At 37.4% G+C, this 24,368-nt stretch overlaps 1 protein-coding gene across 42 annotated transcripts in view; it reads left to right on the forward strand.

Annotated features, from left to right (window-relative positions):
- Nucleotides 1-24,368, forward strand: part of GOLGB1 (golgin B1) — an 86,891-nt gene that overhangs the window by 17,830 nt on the left and 44,693 nt on the right. For 9 of the 42 annotated variants that reach the window (XM_078352013.1, XM_035274049.3, XM_078352011.1 and 6 more), the window contains exons 5-10: nt 668-796; nt 5,555-5,680; nt 8,176-8,298; nt 9,421-9,534; nt 10,780-11,182; nt 12,920-13,035. In XM_078352013.1, the coding sequence (XP_078208139.1) occupies nt 668-796; nt 5,555-5,680; nt 8,176-8,298; nt 9,421-9,534; nt 10,780-11,182; nt 12,920-13,035 (1,011 nt within the window). The remainder of the gene's footprint in view (nt 1-667; nt 797-5,554; nt 5,681-8,175; nt 8,299-9,420; nt 9,535-10,779; nt 11,183-12,919; nt 13,036-24,368) is intronic. The other 33 variants (XM_078352015.1, XM_078352004.1, XM_078352016.1 and 30 more) reach the window with 7 other exon arrangements.

Consider the following 24,368-nt stretch of genomic DNA (forward strand, 5'->3'; position numbering starts at 1 on the left):
AGGGAGAGTTTCTGAAAAAAAAAAAAAAAAAAAAAAAAAAAAAGATTATTGAAAAATTTGGATTTCCCCTCACTGGCTCTTTTCTGATGTTTTGCTTCTCACTTAACAACAGCTGTAGTTTCCTGAACACTCTCCTTGATTCTTCAAGGCAACAAGACTGTGAGTTTTCTGTTAAGGTTTAGTCCTGCATGGCACTGACTCGTTTTGCCCTCAGCATAAAAGCTGTCAAAATGGGAAACTCCGTGCCATTTCTTCCAATTATCACATCCCCTCCAGTATCTTCTTGCTTTTTGTTGTTCTCCAGTATTTACAGATAGCTGTTATCTATATTGTCCACAGTTTGGGGTTCACATGCTTGGTGTGAGGAAGAAAAAAAAAAATATATATATATATATATATATATATATATATATATATATATATATATAATGTATTCCACAGATTATAGCTATTATGTGAGGGAGGGTAAGTCTAACAAGAACTACTCGGCCATACGAAAACTGGAAAACCCTAAGATTTCATGTCTGTTAGATCAGCTGGTTTTTCTTGCTCCCATCAGTTTAATAAAATTATAACTAAATAGTTGTAAATGAAAAATTAGAAGAAAATATTAAATATATATTAATTGTAATTCTTTTAAATAAGACTTTATCTCCTGCATTTTCAGCATGACAAGAGTTCTACAGAGGAAGAGATGGAAGTAGAAAAGATAAAACATAAACTCGAGGAGAAGGAAGAACTTATTAGCACTTTGCAAGCCCAGCTTAATCAGGCACAGGCAGAACTAGCTGCACAGGTAGGGATGGAAGTTACTTCATAATCATTAGGTTGACAAATCACTAAAACCAATGGATTATTATATGACAAATACATTTTTCTAGATGCCCAGTGGGCATTTATCTATGCATCTATCAGTCTCCTTTTCTTCTTCTTGTCTGGTAATTTTATTAGCATATGCATTGGAGTTTGTCATTTTTAGTTGTTATTTGTAGATACCCAATATGCTCTTTCAATATATTGTTTCATGTATTTTAACTTTTTTTGTTTGTTGTTTTCTTTCACTATGAATTTTCTTTTTTTGTTGTTTACTTTTGTGTTTTTTCTGGTTTAATCTTCTATTCTGCAGTGTTTTTTTTAATTGAATTTTTTGAGTTCTGTCACCTCATTTCTGATTTTTCTAAATCTATGTTTTTCTCTTATGTCTGTATTTTTTTTCCTTTCTTTTCTTTTTCTTTCTTTTTTTTTTTGAGATAAGGTCTTACTCTGTCGCCCAGATTGGAGTGCAGCAGCACGATCTCAGCTCACTGCAACCTCCGCCTCACGGGTTCAAGCAATTCTCCTACCTCAGCCTCTCGAGTAGCTGGGATTACAGGCATGCACCACCATGCCTGGCTAGTTTTTTGTATTTTTAGTAGAGATGGGGTTTTACCATATTGGCCAGGCTGGTCTGGAACTCCTGATCTCAAGTGATCTGCCTGCCTTGGCCTTCCAAAGTGCTGGGATTATAGGTGTGAGCCACAATGCCTGGCCTGTATAATTTTCTTAATTTTTAAAAACTTTTTGGCTGGGCGCAGTGGCTCACATCTATAATCCCAGCACTTTGTGAGGCCGAGGTGGGTGGATCACGAGGTCAAGAGATCGAGACCATCCTGGTCAACAAGGTGAAACCCCGTCTCTACTAAAAATACAAAAATTAGCTGGGCATGGTGGTGTGTGCCTGTAGTCCCAGCTACCCAGGAGGCTGAGGCAGGAGAACTGCTTGAACCCAGAAGATGGAGGTTGCAGTGAGCTGAGATTGTGCCATTGCACTCCAGCCTGGGTAACAACAGCGAAACTCCGTCTCAAAAAAAAAAAAACTTTTTGAAATAGATTACGATTTTAATTTTTTTTTTTTTTTTAGTGTGCCTCTGGGGTGCTTTTATCACCTATAAGCATTATCATTCTGCTCCTTAGTTTTTTTTTGTTTTTAATTTATAATAAAATAAATTTAAATAAAGGAATTTATATCTTATATTTATGGAGGTTGAGAAGTCTAAAGTTGAGGGCCCGTATCTGGTAAGGGTCTTCTTGCTGATAGGGCTCTCAGTGGTGTCCCAAGGCAGCACAAAGCATCACATAGTGAAGGGTGTGCTGATTAGCCAGCTTAGATCTCCTATTCTCTTCTTATAAAGCTACCAGTTCCCCTTCCATGACAACCCATTAATCCATTAAAACATGAATGTGTTCATTCATTCCTGAGTCCAAAGACCTCCTGAACCAGTCCTTTCTTAAAGGCCTTTTGTCACATTGGGGATTCAGTTTTATCATGAGTTTTGGAGGGGACATTCAAACCATAGGTTTCCACCCTTGGCCCTCCAAAACTCATGTTCTTCTCACATACAAATACATTAGTTTCATCCCCACAGCCCCAAAGTTTTAGCTCATTCCTGCACCAACTCATTTGGGAGTCTTTAAAATAAAAATGCATTATCTACCTCCAAGATACAATGGTAGGATAAGCATAGGGTTCACATTCTCATTCTAAAAGGGAGATATAGGCAAGAAGAAAGAGATTAAGAGACCCCAGGAGAGCAGACATTGGGCCTTAAAGTTCCAGAATAATCTTCTTTTATTCCATTTTCAGTATCCTCTGCACAGTTATGGGGGTTGGGTCCCTAAGGCCTCAGGCAGTTCTGCCTGTGTGGGGTTTAGTCCAGCCAGCTCTCCCAGGCTGCCTTCACATTGCACACTGGTAGCTCTATAGTTCTGGTATGTCAGTGGTAGTCCCAAACCATGGTTTCACTAGGCATTACTCTGGTGGGGACTCTGTGGGGCAATTCCAACCCCACATTTCTGCTTGGCATTGCTCTAGTGGGGAGGTCTCAGTGGTGGTTCTGCCCTGGAGACAAGTCTCTGCCTGAGCCCTCTGGCTATTGATGGCATCCTTTGACATCTGAGTGGAGGCTACAAGCCTCCACAGCTCTTGCTTTCTGCAAGCCTGCAGAATTAGCACCATGTAGATGTTACCAAGTTTTACAACCTGTACCTTTTGAGCTGTGGCATGAGCCATACCTGGGGCTGCTTAAGCCATCATTGCACCGACCAGAACAGCTGGGATGCAAGGAGCAGTGTCCTGAAGTGGCACAGAGCAGTGGTGTCTCAGGCCTATTATTCACAGAAACCATTCTGTCCTCTTAGGCCTTTGGACCTGTGATGGGGGTTGCAGGGGCAGCCTTAAAGATTTCTGAAATGCCTTCTGAAATGCCTTTGGGGCCTTTTCCAATTGTCTTGCCTATTGGTAACTGGCTCCCTTTTAGCCATGTTAATCTCTTTAGCAAGTGGTGACTGTGCATTCTTAGATTCCCATCTTGAAATGCTTTTCCATTCTTTACCACATGGCCAGGTTGCAGATTTCTTTTTTTTTTTTTTTCTCTCTCTGTTTTCTTTTTCTCTGTTCACTGTAGCAGTTAGAAGTAACCACATAGCAGCTTGAGCACTTTGCTGCTTAAAATTTTCTCCTGCCACATACCCTAGTTCATCACTCTCAAGCTCAGCCTTCTACAAAGTCCATGGGCATGGACACAGTTCAGCCAAGTTCATTATTAATTTATAACAAGGATGGGCTTTACTCTAGTTTCTGGTACTTTGTTCCTCAGTTCTATCTGAAACCTCATCAGAATGACCTTTACTGTCCATATTTCTATCAGCATTGTGGTCACAACCACTTAACCAATCTCAAAGGAGTGCCAAACTTCCCGTAGTTGTCTTCTAAGCCCTCACCAGAATCTAGGCATTTTTTAGCCAGTTCCTCAGAATTCTTCCAGCCTCTGCCCATTACCCAGTTCTAAAACTGCTTCCACATTTTCAAATAATCCTTATCAGCAGTGACCCTACTTGTCAATACCAGTTTCTTTTTTTAGTCTGTTTTCTCTTACTTGTAGCAGAACGCCTGAAATGGGGTAATTTATAAGAAGTTATGGAGGCTGAGAAGACCAAGGCTGAGGGGCTGCATCTGGTGAGGGTTTTCTTGCTAGTGAAGGGTTGCTTTTTTAAAGAGTAACTTTATATGGGATATGACCCTGATCCTTTTCTGCCTTATTTTTGTGTCAAATTCATTTTCCTAAACCTCTGTTTGGAAGAAGGCTTGATTCAGGAAAGCTTTTCTTACCAGACTTCCTTTTTTGTTATTTTTATGTTGTATTCAAAGATATAGGAGCTGGATTTCTGAGATTTCCTGGCTTTCTTCCTTCTGCCCTTCACTTTGGTTAATGCCAACATTGTCCAATAGTAATAGGTTTATTTGTGATAATTAAAGACTGGAAACAACTCACATGCCCATCAATACAGAAATATTTGAACTGTAATATATCCACACACTGGAATACTACTTAGAAGTAAAAAGGAACCAACTATAGAACAGTAGCAGACCTTTTTAAAATTTTAAAATGTGTCTATATTTATTTTTGAACTTAGGAAATAATTCAACTATAATGTTTATATTGCAATTTAATTATGATTAAATTAGTATCAGCTGTTACTCATGCTATCTGCATTAAGTATACAAATAAACACATTACAATGTTACATAAGGGTCTAGAAAAAAATTAAACTGAATCAACCCATTGACACCAACTACATATACACTTGTTACTTATGCAGCACCTCAATAGTAACTTACATGATGCAACAGATAAGATGAAATACAGTCATGCCAAAACAGAGTTGTACTTAATGGAAAAATAATTTATACCTCAGTTTTCAAATTCCAATTAAATAATGTTAAAAATTAAATTTTTTTTTATATTAGACATGTTTCAAGCCCTGTTTAACCACGTGTCTAGTTGATACTGCGTTATATAGTATGTTTGTAGACTTCTTTCTTCTGTCTCTTTAATTCCTTTTCTGCTTAATTTTTATTTCACTCCTGGCAGTTTCTTCTTAGTACAGGTTCGTGTCTCAGAATGGAGTCATAACAAGTCAGTTTTGAGAGTTCAGAGGGCCAACTAGATTGCTCTAGCCCATTTAGTCCCTTACTATGCACCCTTGCATTTGCCGAGTATTAAGGAATGGCAGAGCCCTGCTGCTGTTCGAAAATTGGCCAACTGTGCATTCCAACAAATGAATACATTGGCTGTTTAGGGTTGTCCCTTTCTCAGAGCCATCAGATTTCACTTTGTTGCTGCCTTCTTTTCCTTACACAATGTAAGACTCTAATGCAATGTAGTTCTTGTGGGTTTTTGTGGTTTCTCCTTACTAGCTTATATTTTAGGGTTCTTAGGACTTTCTGACTAATTTTACTGTAAATGTTATCTATGGTTTTTGGTTTTACTATTTCATGCTGTCTGTATGTGAGGATTCAGAGAAATTGAAAAATTGCCACTACTGCTTCTGTTTTCTTCTGACAAATGAAATTTTGATAATTACTTTTTAAAAACCATAATGCATGCAATTTCCTTTTTTGTTCAATATAAATTAGAAGGGAATATGGTAGGCATTTAACCCAAGCAAGAAAGGGATGTCAAAGAATTGAGAATGCTAATTCTTTTGCTTACTTTTTTTCCTTCTATGTCTTTAGTTTGATAAAAGTTCTGCAGAGATGGAAGAATTTGTAGTGATGAAGCAACAGCTCCGGGAGAAGGAAGAACTCATTAGCACTTTACAAGCTGAGCTCAGCCAGACACAGGCAGAGCAAGCTGCACAGGTAGGGGGAAGGACCTCACAAAATTAGGATAAAAAACCATGAAGTCCAGTGGGTTATTACCCGCAACTCAATTCAGTCACTGTAAAAAATCTTAGTAGCTAAAAGTATAGTAGATGTTGCACTAGAAATTATAAGTATATGTAGTGGTAGAGATTAGAAGAGGTGTGGTAGGTAAGTGTGTCATTAGGGAACACCAGAAAGCCTCACAATGTGTTATTTACCTTGATGAATTTGCTATAGCCTAATTTAGTTCTTAGTTCTGTAGGTCCAGAAACTTAATTTTAATAGCAGACAGAGATTGTCTTTTAGGAATGGGCTCATGCTGAATTCAAAAGAGACCAATAAGTAAACCAAAAGAAATAAAAATAATTAGGTTCATTCTTTCTCTAAAATAGTATCTATCTTAATAGGAAAATAAATTATAGTTAGATTACTTAGCGAGCCTGTAATGAGGAAGTGGTGTAGGTCATGTGATTTTATGTTAAGTGGCACCAGTATGTGATGTTCCTTTTCCCATTTATTTCGGTTATCAAGACCAGACCATTTGGATTGGCATCCTCAACTTTTTCTATTTTTCTAGGTTTCTTGGTTGGCCACCCACTGTCACATGTATGTTTTTGAAATTGAGTCTCACTCTGTTGCCCAAGCTAGAGTGCAAGTGACACAATCATAGCTCACTGCAGCCTTGATCTCCTGGGCTCAAGCCATCTTTTCACTTACCTTAGCCTCCCCAGTAGCTGGAAATACAGGCATGTGCCACCACATCTGGCTCAATTTTTTTTTTACATTTTTTGAAGAGACAAGTTCACACTGTGTTGCCCAGGCAGGCCTTGCACTCCTGAGTTCAAATGATCCTCACACCTTGGCTTCCCAAAGCGCTACGATTACAGGCACTGTAATTTGTGTGTGTGTGTGTGGGGGGGGTGGGAATGCTTTTGAATCATGAAAGATTTCTTTTTCCGTGAAGTACCTTTGTACATAGCTAATCTTATCTATTAGGTGTTTATTGATAATTTGTAGTATTAGTGGCGGCTTCTCTCTGTGGTTGGCCTACTGCTGTGTATACAGTTAAAATTGTATATCCTGAAATTCTTGATTTTACCTATTAGCTTTTATTGTGTCCTTTTATTATTTTTTATTGTGTCCTTTTCATGTATAAGCACTATATACAGTGCAGGATGAAGAAATACCAAATATGGTTTTTACCTTGTGTTGCTAAAATATGGAAAGCCAGATATGTAAATGTTTTAAGAGGTTCATCATAATTTAAGGCTTTCCAAATAAGTGCCAAAACAAGCAATAACACAAACAAAATATTTTGAGAGGTGAAAGAGGTTTCTGTGAGTATGACCATTAAGGAAAATTACATGGAAAAGTTGGGATTTAAGCAAAACCATGATAGATAGATAATATTCTAGACAAGCTGGGGAAGGTATTCCGATCATGAGGAATGGTGTCAGCAAAACTGCAGAAAAGGAAAATAACACGAAACATATATGGGAAAGGAGTTAGATATGTTTGGCTAATGAAAGCCTCCAGTGCCTACACACTTGAAACACAAGAGTCCAAATTCCTGGTGAGGTCAGAATCCAGATAATAAAAAATTATGAGGGTTTTTTTTCTCCTACCAAAAAAGAGAGCCAGAGTTGATTCAAGGTGTCACAAACTGTGATATCAGTAGTTAAGGACCAATGCAAAATGGGCAAGCTAACAGCTAAGCAGCATGCTCCTCCACTGTAGATCTTAAGGAGACGAATTAGCAAATGCACACGCGTATGTGCGTGTGCGCACACACAAACACACACACGAAACCTAAAAACAAAGCAGAATCACTGATAGTGAACAGCTCACAATCAATCTATTTATTTCCATTTCATTCTATTCAGAGCTAGTTAAAAATGAGCATGATCTAGAAGGCTGCAAGTAATGACAGCTGAAAACAGCTGTATGGGGAGGGGGTGTGGAATTAGAAGTACACCAGGTTCTTTGGTAAAAGCAATTCTTAGAAAATAAGACTAGAAAGCTAGATTAGTATTTCCAGTTGTAGAGAATCTTGAATAAATGATATGTTAGTTGACTTAAAGGGCATGAGAATTTCATTGGAAGCTTTTCAGCCATGAGCAAGAAGTGTCCAGGGTTTAGTTGAAATCCAACTTCACTTCATATGTTTAATATTCTAATCTTTTTAGAACTTTAAAAAAATATATACTTCTTATATATTTAAAACATTTCTAATAACAATGAACGTATAATTTTTGATCAAAATTTATGTTGAGGCTGGCTTCTGAATTTGAAAATAGGCTTTTTCTCACATTTGGTAGTTACTGTCTGGCCAATTCTCTTCCAACATCCTCATCCTTGACAATCAAAATTTCACTTTAAAAAGCTACTGTCTATCAATTCTCAGTGTCTGTCTTGGAAAGTAGTCTGTGAGTTTTATTTGTGCAATATTTGGGGAGTGTAACTTGCATAGTTTCTCTGGTATGTGTCTTCAGTTGAGTTCCATGCAGCAGGTGGTCCGAGAGAAAGATGCCCGCTTTGAAACACAAGTTCGTCTTCATGAAGATGAGCTTCTTCAGTTAGTAACCCAGGCAGATGTGGAAACAGAGATGCAACAGGTGTGTTGCTAAAACTCAGTAGAATGACTGTCATTTTGGTTAATATTTAATCATCACAGCCACCTTCCTACCCTTACCCGCTGCTCTTCATTTGGTGTTAGTGTTTTCCTTGTTGGCCTCTTTTTGGTGTTCTTGCCTTCTGTTGTATAAAAATTGTTTATTTTTTCTTATCCTTTTCTTGCCTTTTACTCCTCTAATCAGGTTGCTGGTACTCAAAAGCTGAGTTTAGTTGGTGAATTTATGTGGTAGTCAAAAATTGGTTTCTTTTCAGTTTTCTGATTGTAGCTACCTTTGTGCATAACACACCTAACCCAAAGCTTCAAATCAATGAAGTCAGTTTTAAATGTTCAAAAAATTAGAGATGAAAAAGAATGATTTTGAAGCCATGAAGTCTTTTATTAGATTAGTAATTCTTTTTTTAAAAAAATTTGAAAATTGGCTTCATTGTATTTGAGTTCACCATCTACTAACTCAAAGCATTTTGTTTAATTTAGTATGTAGTGCAGTGCGGTACTGAAAGGCACTTCAGTGATACTTCATGTTTGATCTGTTTAATTAGAGTGAAAACTAATTAGAGTTAATTAGAGTAAAAACTTCTAAGCAGTCTTTCAGAATGTGCCATTAAGTAAAGTTTCAGAATACAACATATTATTAAGTAGAATACTAATTATATATGTGTATCATTGATCTATTTATTCAACAAGTGTTTTTCAAGTGCCTGCCCTGTGCATGAAACTAGAAGAGAAATGGTTCTTGCCTGCAGAGAATGTTCCCTTGGGTGTGTAAGATGTACATGTACCTATGCTATCCAGGTACAGGATGTTAACTATGATTTTGAAAGCAGATACGTGTCATTATTTTTTTCTAATTTTTAAAGTGGCTCCCTAATTCAGGGACTTGCTTGTGTCTGGGTTTGGTTGTTGTTGGTGCTCTGGAGAAGACATTCTGGACAGTCTTTGTTACTGCTGAATGGGGAGGATGGCATGCTGAACTCCCACTCTTTAAACTGTCATCTTCAACACCCCAAAATTTAAGTACACTAATTTACAAGGCATTTTGAAAGAAAAGCAAATGTAAACACTCATATGTTAGCGCATTATGTCTAAAATGTTTTCTTCTCAGAAATTGAGGGTGCTGCAGAGGAAGCTTGAGGAACATGAAGAATCCTTGGTGGGCCGTGCTCAGGTCGTTGACTTGCTGCAACAGGAGCTGACTGCTGCTGAGCAGAGAAACCGGGTACTGCTTTCTAATCTTTACTTCCTGCCTTGGGGGTATTCATTTCTACTTTAGTTTGCCAGGCAGTAGATATAAAAGCCTATTTAAAGTCTTCAGAGAATCAATGCCATTTATTCATTCTTTCAATAAATACCTCGTGCTTAAGTGGTGGGGATGCAGTACAATTATGAGCAAAACTAAATACAGTTCTTTCCCTCATGGAGCATACATTGCAGTTCTTTTGTTGCTCTTTTCCTTTGCCCTTTTAGGTCTGGGGTCCTAATTTCTCTACAATGTCAAACAGATTGAGTATGCCTAATCTGAAAATCCAAAATGCTCCAAAATCTGAAACTTTCTAAGCACCAACATGACACCACAAGTGGAAAATGCCACACTGACCTCGTGGAACAGGGTAACAGGTCAAAGGCAAAACTTTGTTTTACGCACAAAATAATTTAAAATATTGTATTAAATTATCTTTAGGCTATGTGTATAAGATGTATTTGAAACAAATGAATTTCATGTTTAGACTTGGATCCAATCCCCAAGATATCCAAGATATTCCAAAATCCGAACAAAATGGAAAACTGAAATACTTCTGGTCCCAAGCATTTAGAATAAGGGATACTTGGCCTGTATTTTCCTTTAGTGAGTTTCTTTTTCATCAGTTACCCTTCTCTGTCTTGAATGGTTCTTTTCCTTTGTGTACAGTCCTGTCTTTGCTTGTTTTAGTCAATTGACCTTCTGTTGGACATGATCTCATTCTGCAATATTCCCTTGAGTCTGAAGTTAATCAGGAATGCTGATCTGACTATAATCCATCCTGCCATTTTCTTTTTCATATTGTCCTGATCTTCATTCTTATTGAATTCCATTTTTCTCCTCCAGTATGTTAATTCTTCCTGACTCTTGCTCCTTTCTATATCCTGTATGGACCCATGCTTGACAATTTGAACTAATTTTTTTCCAGCTCTTGTATTCCTTGTGTCCCTATCCTGTCACATCCAAGTAGTCTCATCGTAATGCAGAATTAGTGCTAGAGTCCACATTCTCTGTTCGTTTATCTGGGCACTTGTGTGCTGCTGGAGAAAGTCAGCTATCTCCTATCTCCTCTCTTCATTTTCAACTCTCCTTCTTGAGAAAGGCTTTCTCTCTAGCATAGAAACATGTTCTCATTTTTTTTTCCAGCCTCCAAGAAGAAGCATTTTACAATGCTTGTTGAAATGAAATCACATATTTATGGCTCATGAGACTCTTTTTTCTTAGGTTCTCTCTCAGCAATTACAGCAGATGGAAGCTGAATGTAATACTTTAAGGAACACCGTGGAAACAGAAAGACAGGAGTCTAAGATTCTACTGGAAAAGATGGAACTTGAAGTGGCAGAGAGAAAATTATCCTTTCACAATTTGCAGGAAGAAATGCGTCATCTTTTAGAACAGTTTGAGCAAGCAGGCCAAGCCCAGGCTGAACTAGAGTCTCGGTATAGTGCTTTGGAGAAGAAGCACAAAGCAGAAATGGAAGAGAAGACCTCTCATATTTTGAGTCTTCAAAAGACTGGACAAGAGCTGCAATCTGCCTGTGATGCTCTAAAGGATCAAAATGCAAAGCTTTTCCAAGACAAGAATGAACAGGCAGTTCAGTCTTCCCAGACCATTCAGCAGCTAGAAGGTCAGTAGCTGATTACTTTCGAAGTCCATGTCTCTGGCACCTGTGTGGCTTGTATTTCATGTTTTCAGGGATCTGTTAATGAAATTTTTGCTCAAACCAATTGAACCAATAAAAGGACTAAGAAAAGCAGCTCTTCTGAACTTCTCATTGCATTTTTCCTGCCTCTGATTGGTTATAATCTGTCTTAATATTATTATTATCCTTACAGTACTAAAAATGTGATAGTGATGTTCTGGATATTAAATAGAATGTTATGTGAAATATGACTCAGATCTGAAAGATTCAGTGACTGAAATGAGTAGGATTTGAATTAGTTTTTGGGAAACTCAGGCCAGATCTAGGTCCATAGGTTAGGAGACTAAATTGCATGGCATCATCCATAAATCTAAAGATGTATCTCGCCGGGTGCGGTGGCGCAGGCCTGTAATCCCAGCACTTTGGGAGGCCAAGGTGGGTGGATCACGAGGTCAAGAGATCGAGACCATCCTGGTCAACATGGTGAAACCCCGTCTCTACTAAAAATACAAAAAAATTAGCTGGGCATGGTGGCGCGTGCCTATAATCACAGCTTCTCAGGAGGCTGAGGCAGGAGAATTGCCTGAACCCAGGAGGCGGAGCTTGCGGTGAGCCGAGATCGCGCCATTGCCCTACAGCCTGGGTAACGAGAGTGAAAACTATGTCTCAGAAAAAAAAAAAAAGATGGATCTCAATGCTTTTCTTACAGGTGAAAATCTTTTTTCACCTAATTTCTTTTCCTATAGGTGAAAATTTATCCTTTAAGAAGGTATAAAGAAAAGTTTTTTTAATATGCTGTTATAAAATTAATATGTACCATTAAGAAATTGAACATTTTAGAACTTTATATATTAAAAAGTTAAACTTCTTTAACACCAATACTCATCTCACTAGTCCTCTTCCCCAAATTATAATCTTTACTAATAGATTGGCATAGACGTAAGGGAAAGATTTTGGAAAGAATTAAGTTGAAAATTTGTATTGAATAACTGAACTTTAGCTAGACAGTTTTGAAGGGCCTCACACCGGAACAGAGTGTTACATGAACAAGCTGTTCTCTTAAGCATGTTCATGTTTAAAACTTTGTAATGAAATCTTGGTGGGACCCATAACACCTATGTTGAGAGTGAAGAAAATAAAAACCCTAAAGCCATTTTCAAGAGGGAAAGGGAAAATGAACTTTTAAAACATGCCTAGGGCCGGGTGCGGTAGCTCACACCTGTAATCACTGCACTTTGGGAGGCTGAGGTGGGTGGATCACTTGAGGTCAGGGGTTCGAGACCAACCTGGCCACCATGGTGAAATCCCATCTCTACTAAAAAAAAAAAAATTAGCTGGGCGTGGTGACACACACCTGTAATCCCAGCTACTTGGGAGCCTGAGGCAAGAGAATCAGTTAAACCTGAAGAGTTGGAGGTTGCAGTGAACCAAGATCACACCACTGCACTCTAGCCTGGGCAACAGAGTGGGACTCGTGTCTTTAAAAAAAAAAAAAAAAAAAAAAAAAGCCTAAGCTTATTTTATTTTACTTTTGAAGGAAATATTTACCAAGGTGTCCTTTGGTCCTTGAGAACATTTAAACAATGAACAATGTTATCATTGGCATTATAATTTTAACTAAGGTAACTAAACTAGTAAGCAGATACAGTGTATCCTTAGAAGATGATAACTGCATTTTAGACTTGAAGCAAATATTACATTTATTTGTTTTCTTTTCCTTAGATCAACTTCAGCAAAAATCCAAAGAAATTAGCCAGTTTCTAAATAAACCACCCTTGCAGCAACATGAAACAGCATCTCAGACTTCTTTCCCAGATGTTTATAATGAGGGCACACAGGTAATTAAATGTGAAGTTCTTATGAATGAAGTTCTTATGAATGTTAACTATTTGTCTTTGCTATCTGTACTTCAGTGCTCTAATGAGGATTTATTCCAGAGAGCTGTATAAACCTTCTGCTTTTTTTTCTGCCTGACAAAAAAAGGCAGTTCTTTTTTTGAGGACAGTTCTATTTGAAAGGAATCATGAAAGGCATTAATGCAGGGTTTCAACAATAGAGAATGAGAAAATAATAGATAACAAGTAGAATGATCTCAGAAGCCCTTCTGATTTTAAGGTCTTAACAATTTGTATTGGAGATGAATCATTACTTTTGCTTTTATAGTTAATTTTCCCAAATTAGAAGTCTTTTTTTTGGGTGGGGGGGGGGCGGTAAACTAAGATTTGATCAGGTTTAGTGAACATGAATCAGTCTAATCAAACTTAAAAGTCTACTATGGAAATCATATTGTTCTCATTAATTAACAGTAAAAATAAAATAATAATAATAATGGCCAAGTAGCTTCTGATTGGCCACTATATTCTCTCTTCCTTCTGCAAAAGTCTCTGTAGAAAGCTGGATTATAATCACTGAAGGCGGATTCAGGCTGATTGAGCCTGAGTATCAGAACAAAGATAGTTAGTTTGATGTTCTTAATTGACTAATGTCAAGCTGGGATAACTAGATTCATTCATCTCCATTGTAAGATTATACCCTTCCAAACTCACAGACTTATTGGCCAGCAGAGTCCTGTGTTTCCTGCACTGTACTGTGCACTGATAAAAATTTTTGCCTCTTGGTTTCTAGCATCTAGGCTTTCTAATCTCTTCTATTCTCCCATTCTAGACTTTTTCCTCTAATGTTTTGTTAAGACATTTTCTTTTCTTTTTTTTTGTTTTTTTGTTTGTTTTTGAGACGGAGATTCGCTCTTGTTACCCAGGCTGGAGTGCAATGGCGCGATCTCGGCTCACCACAACCTTCGCCTCCTGGGTTCAGGCAATTCTCCTGCCTCAGCCTCCTGAGTAGCTGGGATTACAGGCACGCACCACCCTGCCCAGCTAATTTTTTGTATTTTTAGTAGAGAAGGGGTTTCAGCATGTTGACCAGGATGTTCTCGATCTCTTGACCTCGTGATCCACCCGCCTCAGCCTCCCAAAGTGCTGGGATTACAGGCTTGAGCCACTGTGCCCGGCCTAAGACATTTTCTTTTCTTTCTTTTTTTTTTTAAAGACAGGGTTTCACCATGTCGGTCAGGCTGGTCTTGAACTCCTGACCTCAGGTGATCCACCCACCTTGGCCTCCAAAGTGGTTGGATTACAGGCGTGAACCACCATGCCTGGCCAGGAGATTTTCCAACCATTCAAATAAGTTGAAAGAGTTTCATAAGTTCGTGTCCTTTGGAGGGACATGGATAAACCTGGAAACCATCATTCTCAGCAAACTGACACAAAAGCAGAAAATCAAACACCGCATGTTTTCACTCATAGGTGGGTGTTGAACAATGAGAACACATGGACACAGGGAGGGGAGCACTAGATACTGGGGTCTGTTTTGGGGGGAAATAGTGGAGGGACAGCCGGGGGTGGGGAGTTGGGGAGAGATAGCATGGGGAGAAATGCCAGATATAGGTGATGGGGAGGAAGGCAGCAAATTACACTGCCACGTGTGTACCTATGCAACAGTCTTGCATGTTCTTCACATGTACCCCAAAACCTAAAATGCAATTAAAAAAAAAAGAGTTTTATAGTGAACATCTGTATACCCACTATCTGAATTCTATCATTGACATGTTAACATGTTTGCTTTATCAAATGTCTATCTATTTATTCATAGATATCTGCCCGTTCATCAGTTCATCTTAAATATTTAATATATTTCACAGTAAATTTTGAACATCAGTACATTTCTCTCTAAATATGTCAGCATTCATGTCATTGACTGTATTTCAATATTTATTTATAATTATTTTTTTTTGAGGTAAGATTTACAAACATTTAAATACACAGATCTTAAGTATACCATTCCTTGAGTTTTGTCAAATGCATACACCTTTGTTACCCAAACCCCTGTTCAAGATATATCACATTACCATCACCTTACAAACTATCCTTACACCCCTTTACAGTCATCCTCACCTTTCCCCTTCAGAGACAACTACTGACTTTTCACCATAGATTAATTTTGCCTGTTTTACAACATCATATAAATTTACCATACAATATGTCCTCTTACATGTAAAGCTTCTTTTACTCAGCATATTTGAAGATTCATCCATATTGTGCATGTATTATAATTTATTCTTTTATATTGCTGAGAAGTATTTTGTTTTATGAATATGCTGTATTTTCCTTTTGCATGATTTACTGCATTTTCCTGTTGATGGACACCTGGGCTTTTTCATGTTTTGACTATTATGAATTAAGCTGCTATGAACATTCTCTTTTTCTTTTTTTTATTATTTTATTTTTAATTAAAAAAAAATTTTTTTGAGACAGGGTTTCACCATGTTGGCCAGGCTGGTCTTGAACTCCTGACCTCAGGTGATCTGCCTGCCTTGGCCTGCCGAAGTGCTGGGATTACAGGCATGAACCACCACACCCAGACATTATGAACATTCTCATATAAGTATTAATGTGGACATATGTTTTCATTTATCTTCAGTAAATACTAGTTAAGGTATTGCTTGGCTGGCCATAGATTACCTATGTATTTAGCTTTATAAGTTACTGTCAGATCTTTTTCCAAAGTGGTTGTACTATTTTTTTTTTTTCTTTTTTTTGAGACAGAGTCTTGCTCTGTGGCCCAGGCTGGAGTCCAGTGGCTTAATCTCGGCTCACTGCAACCTCCACCTCCCAGGTTCAAGCAATTCTCCTGCCTCAGCCTCCTGAGTAGCGGGGATTACGGGTGCCTGCCACCACACCTGGCTAATTTTTGGATATTTAGTAGAGATAGAGTTTCACCGTATTGGCCAGGCTGGTCTCAAACTCTTGACCTTGTGATCCAGCCGCGTCAGCCTCCCAGAGTGCTGGGATTACAAGCATGAGCCACTGCGCCCAGATGTGGTTGTACTATTTTAGACTCCCACCTAAAATATATGAGAGTTCCACATCTCCAAGATTTGGTGGTGTCAGTTTTAAAACATTTTAGCCATAGCCGGGCACGGAGTTCAAGACCAGCCTGAGGTCAGGAGTTCAAGACCAGCCTGGCCATCATGGTGAAACTCCATCTTTAAAAAAAATAAAAATAAAAAATTTTAGCCATTTTAACGGGTATGTAGTGGTATTTCACTGTGGTTTAAGTTTGCATTTCCCTGATGACAAATTATGTTGAACATTTTTTCTTGAGATTCTTAGCCATATGTATACCTTCTGTTGGTGAAATGTCTTTCTGTTTTCCATATTTCCTTATTCTGAAAATTGAGTTGTCTTTTTATTATCAAGTAGGAATTCTTACATATTCTGAATGTCAATCTATTATCATATATGTTTGGTGAATATTTTCTCTGATGCTATGGCTTGCTTATTCATTTTCATCATGATATCTTTTTATTAGCACACACTTTTAAATTTTGATGAACTTAATTATTTATCATTTTTTTGTGTGCCCTGTCTATGAAACCTTTCTTAGCTCCAATTCATGAAGATATTCTCTTACGCTTTCTTCCACAAGCTTTATGGTTTTAGTTTTCATATGAAGTCTCTGAATCTCAAATGAAATTTTATGTGTGTCATAAGGTAAAGGTCAAGTTGTTTTGTTTTTCTGCATATGGATATTTAGTGGTTTTAGCACCATTTCTTAAAGAGACTCTACTTTCCTCATTGGATTCTCTTGGTACCTTTGTTGAAAATCAAAGACTAATATGTCCATTTCTGAATTTTCTGCTCTGTTATATTGATCTGTTTGTCAGTCCCTATGCCAGTATCACAGTCTTAATTATTGTAGTTTGTCATTAGTCTTGAAGTTAAGTATTAATAGAAGTCCTCTAACTTTGTTCTTTTCAAGGTTGCTCTGATTATTCCAGGTCCTTTCTGCATAAATTATAAAACCAGCTTCTCAAATTCTACTTTTTTAAAAAAGACAGATGAGATTTTGAATTGGCATTGTGTGGAATCTGTTAATCAATTTAGGGAGAATTGACATCGTAACACTACTGAATTTTTAAATCTATGAATATAGTATGTATCTCCATTTATTTAGATCCTTAATTTTTTTCAGAAGTGTTTTGTAGTTTTCGTTGGAGAAGGTGTACACATTATAACATTTATTCTGGGAGAAAATGCTAAGGGCAGCCAGAGAGAAAGGTTGGGTTATCCACAAAGGGAAGCCCATCAGACTCACAGCAGATCTCTCAGCAGAAACCATACAAGCCAGAAGAGAGTGGGGGCCAGTAGTCAACATCCTTAAAGAAAAGAACTTTCAACTCAGAATTTCATATCCAGCCAAACTAAGCTTCATAAGTTAAGGAAAAAATAAAATCCTTTGCAAACAAGCAAGTACTCAGAGATTTCATCACCACCAGGCCTGCTTTACAAGAGCTCCTGAAAGAGCCACTACACATAGAAAGGAACAACCAGTACCAGCCCCTCCAAAAACATACCAAAGGGTAAAGAGCATCAACACAATGAAGAAACTGCATCAACTAACAGGCAGAACAGTCAGCTAGCATCAAAATGGCAAGATCAAATTCACACATAACAATATTAACCCTAAATGTAAATGGGCTAAATGCCCCAATCAAAAGACACAGACTGGCAAATTGGATAAAAAGCCAAAACACATTAGTGTGCTGTATCCAGGAAACCCATCTCACATGCAAGGATACACAAAGGCTCAAAGTAAAGGGATGGAGGAAGGTTTACCAAGCAAATGGAGAGCAAAAAAAAAAGCAGAAGTTGCAATTCTTGTCTCCAATAAAATAGACTTTAAAGCAACAAAGATCAAAAGAGACAAAGAAGGACATTACATAATGGTAAAAGGATTGATAGAAGAAGAGCTAACAATCCTAAATATATACATACACCCAATACAGGAGCACCCAGATACATAAGGCAAGTTCTTCATGACTTACAAAGAGACTTAGACTTCCACACAATAATAGTGGGAGATTTTAACACTCCATTGTCAATATTAGATCAACGAGACAGAAAATTAACAAGGATATCCAGGATTGAACTCAGACCTGGAACAAGCAAACCTAATAGACATTTACAGAACTCTCCACCCCAAATCCACAGAATATACGTTATTCTCAGCACCACATCACACCTACTCTAAAATTGACCGCATAATTGGAAGTAAATCACTCCTCAGCAAATGGAAAAGAACGGAAATCATTATAAACAGTCTCTCAGACCACAGTGCAATCAAGTTAGAACTCAGAATTCAGAAACTAACTCAGAACCACACAGCTTCATGAAAACTGAACAACTGACTCTTGAATGTTGACTGGATAAACAATGAAGTGAAGGCAGAAATAAAGATGTTCTTCAACAACAATGAGAATGAAGACTCAACATACCAGAATCTCTGGGACACATTTAAAGCAGTCTCTAGAGGAAAACATATAGCAATAAATGCCCACATGAGAAGCAAGGAGAGATCTAAAATTGACACCCTGTCATCAAAATTGAAAGAGCCAGAGGAGCAAGATCAAAAAAACTCAAAACCTAGCAGAAGAAAAGAAATAACTAAGATCAGAGCAGAACTGAAGGAGATAGAGACAGAAAAAACCCTTCAAAAAATCAATAAAACTAGGAGCTGGTTTTTCGAAACGATCAACAAAATAGACAGACCATTAGCCAGATTAATAGAAAAGAGAGAATAATCAAATAGATGCAATAAAAAATGATAAAGGGGATATCACCAGAGATTCCACAGAAATTCAAGCCATCATCAGAGATTATTATAAACAACTCTATGCACATAAACTAGTAAACATGGAAGAAATGGATAAATTCCTGGACACTTGCATCCTCCCAAACCTAAACCAGGAAGAAGTCAAAACCCTGAATAGACCAATAACAAGGTCTGAAGTTGAGGCAGCAATTAAGAGCCTACCACCCAAAAAAAGCCCAGGTCCAGAAGGGTTCACAGCCGAATTCTACCAGACACACAAAGAAGAGATGGTACCATTCCTTCTGAAACTATTCCAAATAATCCAAAAAGAGGGAATCCTTCCCAAATCATTTTATGAGACCAACATCATCCTGATACCAAAACCCGGCAGAGACTCAGCAAGAAAAGGAAGCTTCAGGCCAATATCCATGATGAACATAGAGGCAAAATTCTTCAATAAAATACTGGCAAGCTGACTGCAACAGCACATCAAAAAGCTTATCCACCACGATCAAGTAGGATTCATCTCGGGGATGCAAAGCTGGTTCAACATACGCAAGTCTATAAATGTTATTCACCACATAAACAGAATCAAAGACAAAAACCACATGATTATCTCAATTGATGCAGAGAAGGCCTTTGACAAAATTCAACAGCCCTTTATGCTAAAAACCCTCAATAAACTGGGTATTGATGGAAGGTATCTCAAAACAATAAAAGCTATTTACGACAAACCAACAGCCAATATCATACTGAATGGGCAAAAACTAGAAGTATTCCCTTTGAAATCTAGCACTAGACAAGATGCCCTCTGTCACCACTCCTATTCAATATAGTACTGGAAGTTCTATAGGCAAGAAAAAGAAATAAAGGGTATTTAGATAGGAAAGGAGGAAGCCAAATTGTCTCTATTTGCAGATGACTTGATTGTATATCTAGAAGACCCCATTGTCTCAGCCCAAAATCTCCTGAAACTGATAAGCAACTTCAGCAAAGTCTCAGGATACAAAATCAATGTGCAAAAGTCACAAGCATTTCTATACACCAATAACAGACTTAAAGAGAGCCACATCAAGAACAAACTGCCATTCACAATTGCTACAAAGAGAGTAAAATACCTAGGAATACAACTAACAAGTAATGTAAAGGACCTCTTCAAGGAGAACTACAAGCCACTGCTCAACGAAATAAGAGAGGACACAAACAGATGGAGAAACATTCCATGTTCAGGGTTAGGAAGAATCAGTATCTTGAAAATAGCCATACTGCTCAAAGTAATTTACAGATTCAACGCTATCCCCATCAAGCTACCAATGACTTTCTTCACAGAACTGGAAGAAAACACCTTAAACTTCATTTGGAACCAAAAGAGAGCCTGCATAGCCAAGTCAATTCTAAACAAAAAGAACAAAGTGGGAGGCATCATACTACCGGACTTCAAACTGTACTACAAGGCTACAGTAATCAAAACAGCATGGTACTGGTACCAAAACAGAGATATAGACCAATGGAACAGAACAGAGGCCTCGGAGGCAACACCACATATCTACAACCATCCAATCTTTGACAAACCTGACAAAAACAGGCAATGGGGAAAAGATTCCCTGTTTAATAAATGTAGTTGGGAAAACTGGCTAGCCATGTGTGGAAAGCAGAAACTGGACCCCTTCCTGACACCATACACTAAAATTAACTCCAGATGGATTAAAGACTTAGACATAAGACCTAACACCATAAACCCTAGAAGAAAATCTAGGCAAAACCATTCAGGACACGGGCGTAGGCAAGGACTTCATGACCAAAAACACCAAAAGCATTGGCAATAGAAGCCAAAATAGACAAATGGGACCTAATCAAACTCCACAGCTTCTGCATGGCAAAAGAAACAGTCATTAGAGTGAATTGGCAACTAACGGAATGGGAAAAAATTTTTGCACTGTACCCATCTGACAAAGGGCTGATATCCAGAATTTACAGAGACCTAAAACAGATTTACAAGAAAATAAAAAAAAAAAAACAAGCCCATTCAAAAGTGGGCAAAGGATATGAACAGACACTTTACAAAAGAAGACATACATGAGGCCAACAAACATATGAAAAAATGCTCATCATCACTGGTCATCAGAGAAATGCAAATCAAAACTACATTGAGATACCATCTCACTCCTGTTAGAATGGTGATCATTAAAAAATCTGGAGACAACAGATGCTGGAGAGGATGTGGAGAAATAGGAACACTTTTACACTGCTGGTGAGCGTGTAAATTAGTTCAACCATTGTGGAAGACAGTGTGGCGATTCCTCAAGGACCTAGAAATAGAAACTCCATTTGATCCAGCAATCCCATTACTAGGTATATATCCAAAGGATTATAAATCGTTCTACTATAAGGACACATGCACACAAATGTTCATTGTGGCACTGTTTACAATAGCAAAGACCTGGAACCAACCCAAATGCCCATCGATGATAGACTGAACAGGGAAAATATGGCACATATACACCATGGAATATTATGCAGCCATCAAAAACAATGAGTTCATGTTCTTTATAGGGACATGGATGAACCTGGAAACCATCATTCTCAGCAAACCGACACAAGAACAGGAAATCAAACACCACGTGTTCTCACTCATAGGCGGGTGTTGAACAACGAGAACACATGGACAGAGGGAGGGGAGCATCACACACTGGGGTCTGTTGGGGGGTAATAGGGGAGGGACGGGGGTGTGGGGAGTTGGGGAGAGATAGCATGGGGAGAAATGCCAGATATAGGTGAAAGGGAGGAAGGCAGCAAATCATGCTGCCGTGTGTATACGTATGCAACAATTTTGCATGTTCTTCACATGTACCCCAAAACCTAAAATGCAAAAAAAAGAGAAAAAAAGGAAAAAAAATTATTCTGAAGTAGTTGATATTTTTGATACTATTCTAGATAGAATTATTTTTATTTCATTTTCCAATATATGCTAAGATGTAACTATACAATTGAATTTTATTAACCTTATGTTCTGTGACCTTAATAAACAAATTAATTTTATTGGCTCTAGTCTCTTTTTGTAGATTCTTTAGGATTTTCTATATAAGCAATCATGTCATCTGAAAAGAAAGACATTTTACTTCTCTCTAATTTATATGCCTTCAGTATACTGTTTAATAGAAGTGGTGAGACTGGATTGTCTTGCATTGTTTCTGATCTTAGGGAAAAGTACTCCATAATTTACCATTGGCTGTGATAATAGTTTTAGGTTTTTTATGAATTTCGTCTATCAGACCGTCCTCAATCTGATAGAGGAAATTTTTTCTTAGTTTTTTTGATATTTCTTAATTTTTTTCTTAATTTTTTAAATAAACTCTTAATTTTTTTGATATTTAGGCTATGTGGTTCTTCTATGAGTAATAACAAATGTCAAGTTGTAGCAAAGCTCCAAAAAATTTTATATTTATTTTTTTGAGATGCAGTTTCACTCTGTTGCCCAGGCTAGAGTATAGTGGTGTGATCTGGGCTCACTGCAACATCCACCTCCCGGGTTTAAGCGATTCTCCTTCTTCAGCCTCCTGAATAGCTGGGACTACAGGCACCTGCCACCACACCCAGCTAATTTTTGTTATTTTTAATAGAGTTGGGGTTTTGCCATGTTGGCCAAGCTGGTCTAATACTCCTGACCATAGCTGATCTGCCTGCCTCGACCTCCCAAAGTGCTGACATTACAGACATAAACCACTGTGCCTGGCCTGGCCTTTTGTTTTTCTTTAAATTTTCTTTTTTTCCTTTAAGACAGCATCAATCCGTTGCCCAGGCTGGAGTGTAATGGTGTGATGACAGCTCACTGCAGCCTCACCCTCCTGGGCTTAAGTGATCCTCCCACCTCAGCCTCCTGAATCACTGGGACTACAGGCACAAGCCACCATGCCTGGCTGTTTTTGTGTTCGTTTGTTTATTTGTTTATTCATTTATTGCTGGAAATGGGATTTCATCATGTTGCCAACGCTGGTCTTGAACTATTGGACTCATGCAATCCTCCTGCCTTGGCCTCCCAAAATGCTGGGATTATAGGCGTGGGCCACCACACCCAACCCCAATATATTTATTGAAGAAAATCTGCATATAAATGAACTCATGTAATTCAAACCTGTGTTCAAGAGTCAACTGTATTACCCTTCTTCTATATAACTGAATTTGATTTGCTAATACTTTGTGAATGATTTTTATATTCATATTTATGAAAGATATCAGCCTACAGTTTTCTTGTTTTGTAATATCTTTATCAGGTTTTGGTATTAAGGGTATGGCAGCCTCATATGTTCCTTTTTCTTCTATTTTCTGAGGGTATTTTCTTTTTTTTTTTTTCTATTTTATGAGAGTTTGTGATTGGTATTATTTCTCTTTTTGAAAATAATTAAAATTTTTTTTTTATTTTTAAGAATTCACCAATGAAACCATCTGAGTCTGGAGTTTTAGGAATGTTTTTGATAATGAATTGAATTTCCTTTACAGATAGAAGGCTAATAAGACTGTGTTTTTCACTTTGTGCCAGTTTTGGTTTTTTGTTTTGTTTTGTTTTGTTTTTTAGTTAGGTCCATTTCATTGAAGATGTTGTATTTTTGTTATAATGTTGGTTACAGTATTACTTTTTATCCTTTTAATGCCTGTAAGCTCTGATCCCCACTGTTGTAAATTTGTGCTTCATTTTCTTCATCAGTCTACCTAGAATTTATTCAACTTTTTTCCCCAGTCTTTTCAAAGAACCACTTTTGGCCTTGTTAATTTTCTCTCTTGCTGATTATTTTCATTTTCATTGATTTCTATTTGCTTTTCTTTTTAAGTTTCTTAAGGTGAAACTTTATTTCAAAGATTTCAGGTCTTCTTTTCTCATGAACATTTAAAGTTAACACAGTTCCCTCTAAGCACAAATTGTTATGTTGTAGTTTTTTACTCATTTCAGTTTTTGAAGATTTTTCTGAGTTTCCCTATGATTTTATCATTGGCCATGGATTATTTAGAAGTACGTTCTAAATAAATATGTTGTAGAATATCCAGATATTTGGTTTTCTTTCTAGATATCTTATTATTATTGATTTCTAATATTTCATTATGATCATGAATATGTTTTATATGATTTCAATCCTTTGAAATTTATTGACACTTTGAGATTTTATGGCAGCACATAGTGTCTTGGTGAACACATCTTGTACACTTGCAAATAGTGTGTATTCTGTAGTTATTGGATGTAGTGTTACACAAATAGCACTTACATCATAGTATTGTTCAGGTTATCTCTGTGTTTGATTTTTGTCTGGTTATTGAAACATTGCTAAGAGGGGGCTGAAATCTCCAACTTTGACTGTGGAATTGTCTGTTTCTCCTTTTAATTTAGTTGTTTTTTGCTTTTTGGTAATTGGAATCTCTATTATTAAGTACATACACATTTATCTTTGAGATAAATAACAGATTTTTTCATTTACAAAAATGTTACTCTATCTCTAGTAATACTTCATTTACATTTCTCTGTGTCTGT

This window comes from Callithrix jacchus, chromosome 15 (genome assembly GCF_049354715.1).
Source record: "Callithrix jacchus isolate 240 chromosome 15, calJac240_pri, whole genome shotgun sequence".
Taxonomy (NCBI): Eukaryota; Metazoa; Chordata; class Mammalia; order Primates; family Cebidae; genus Callithrix; species Callithrix jacchus.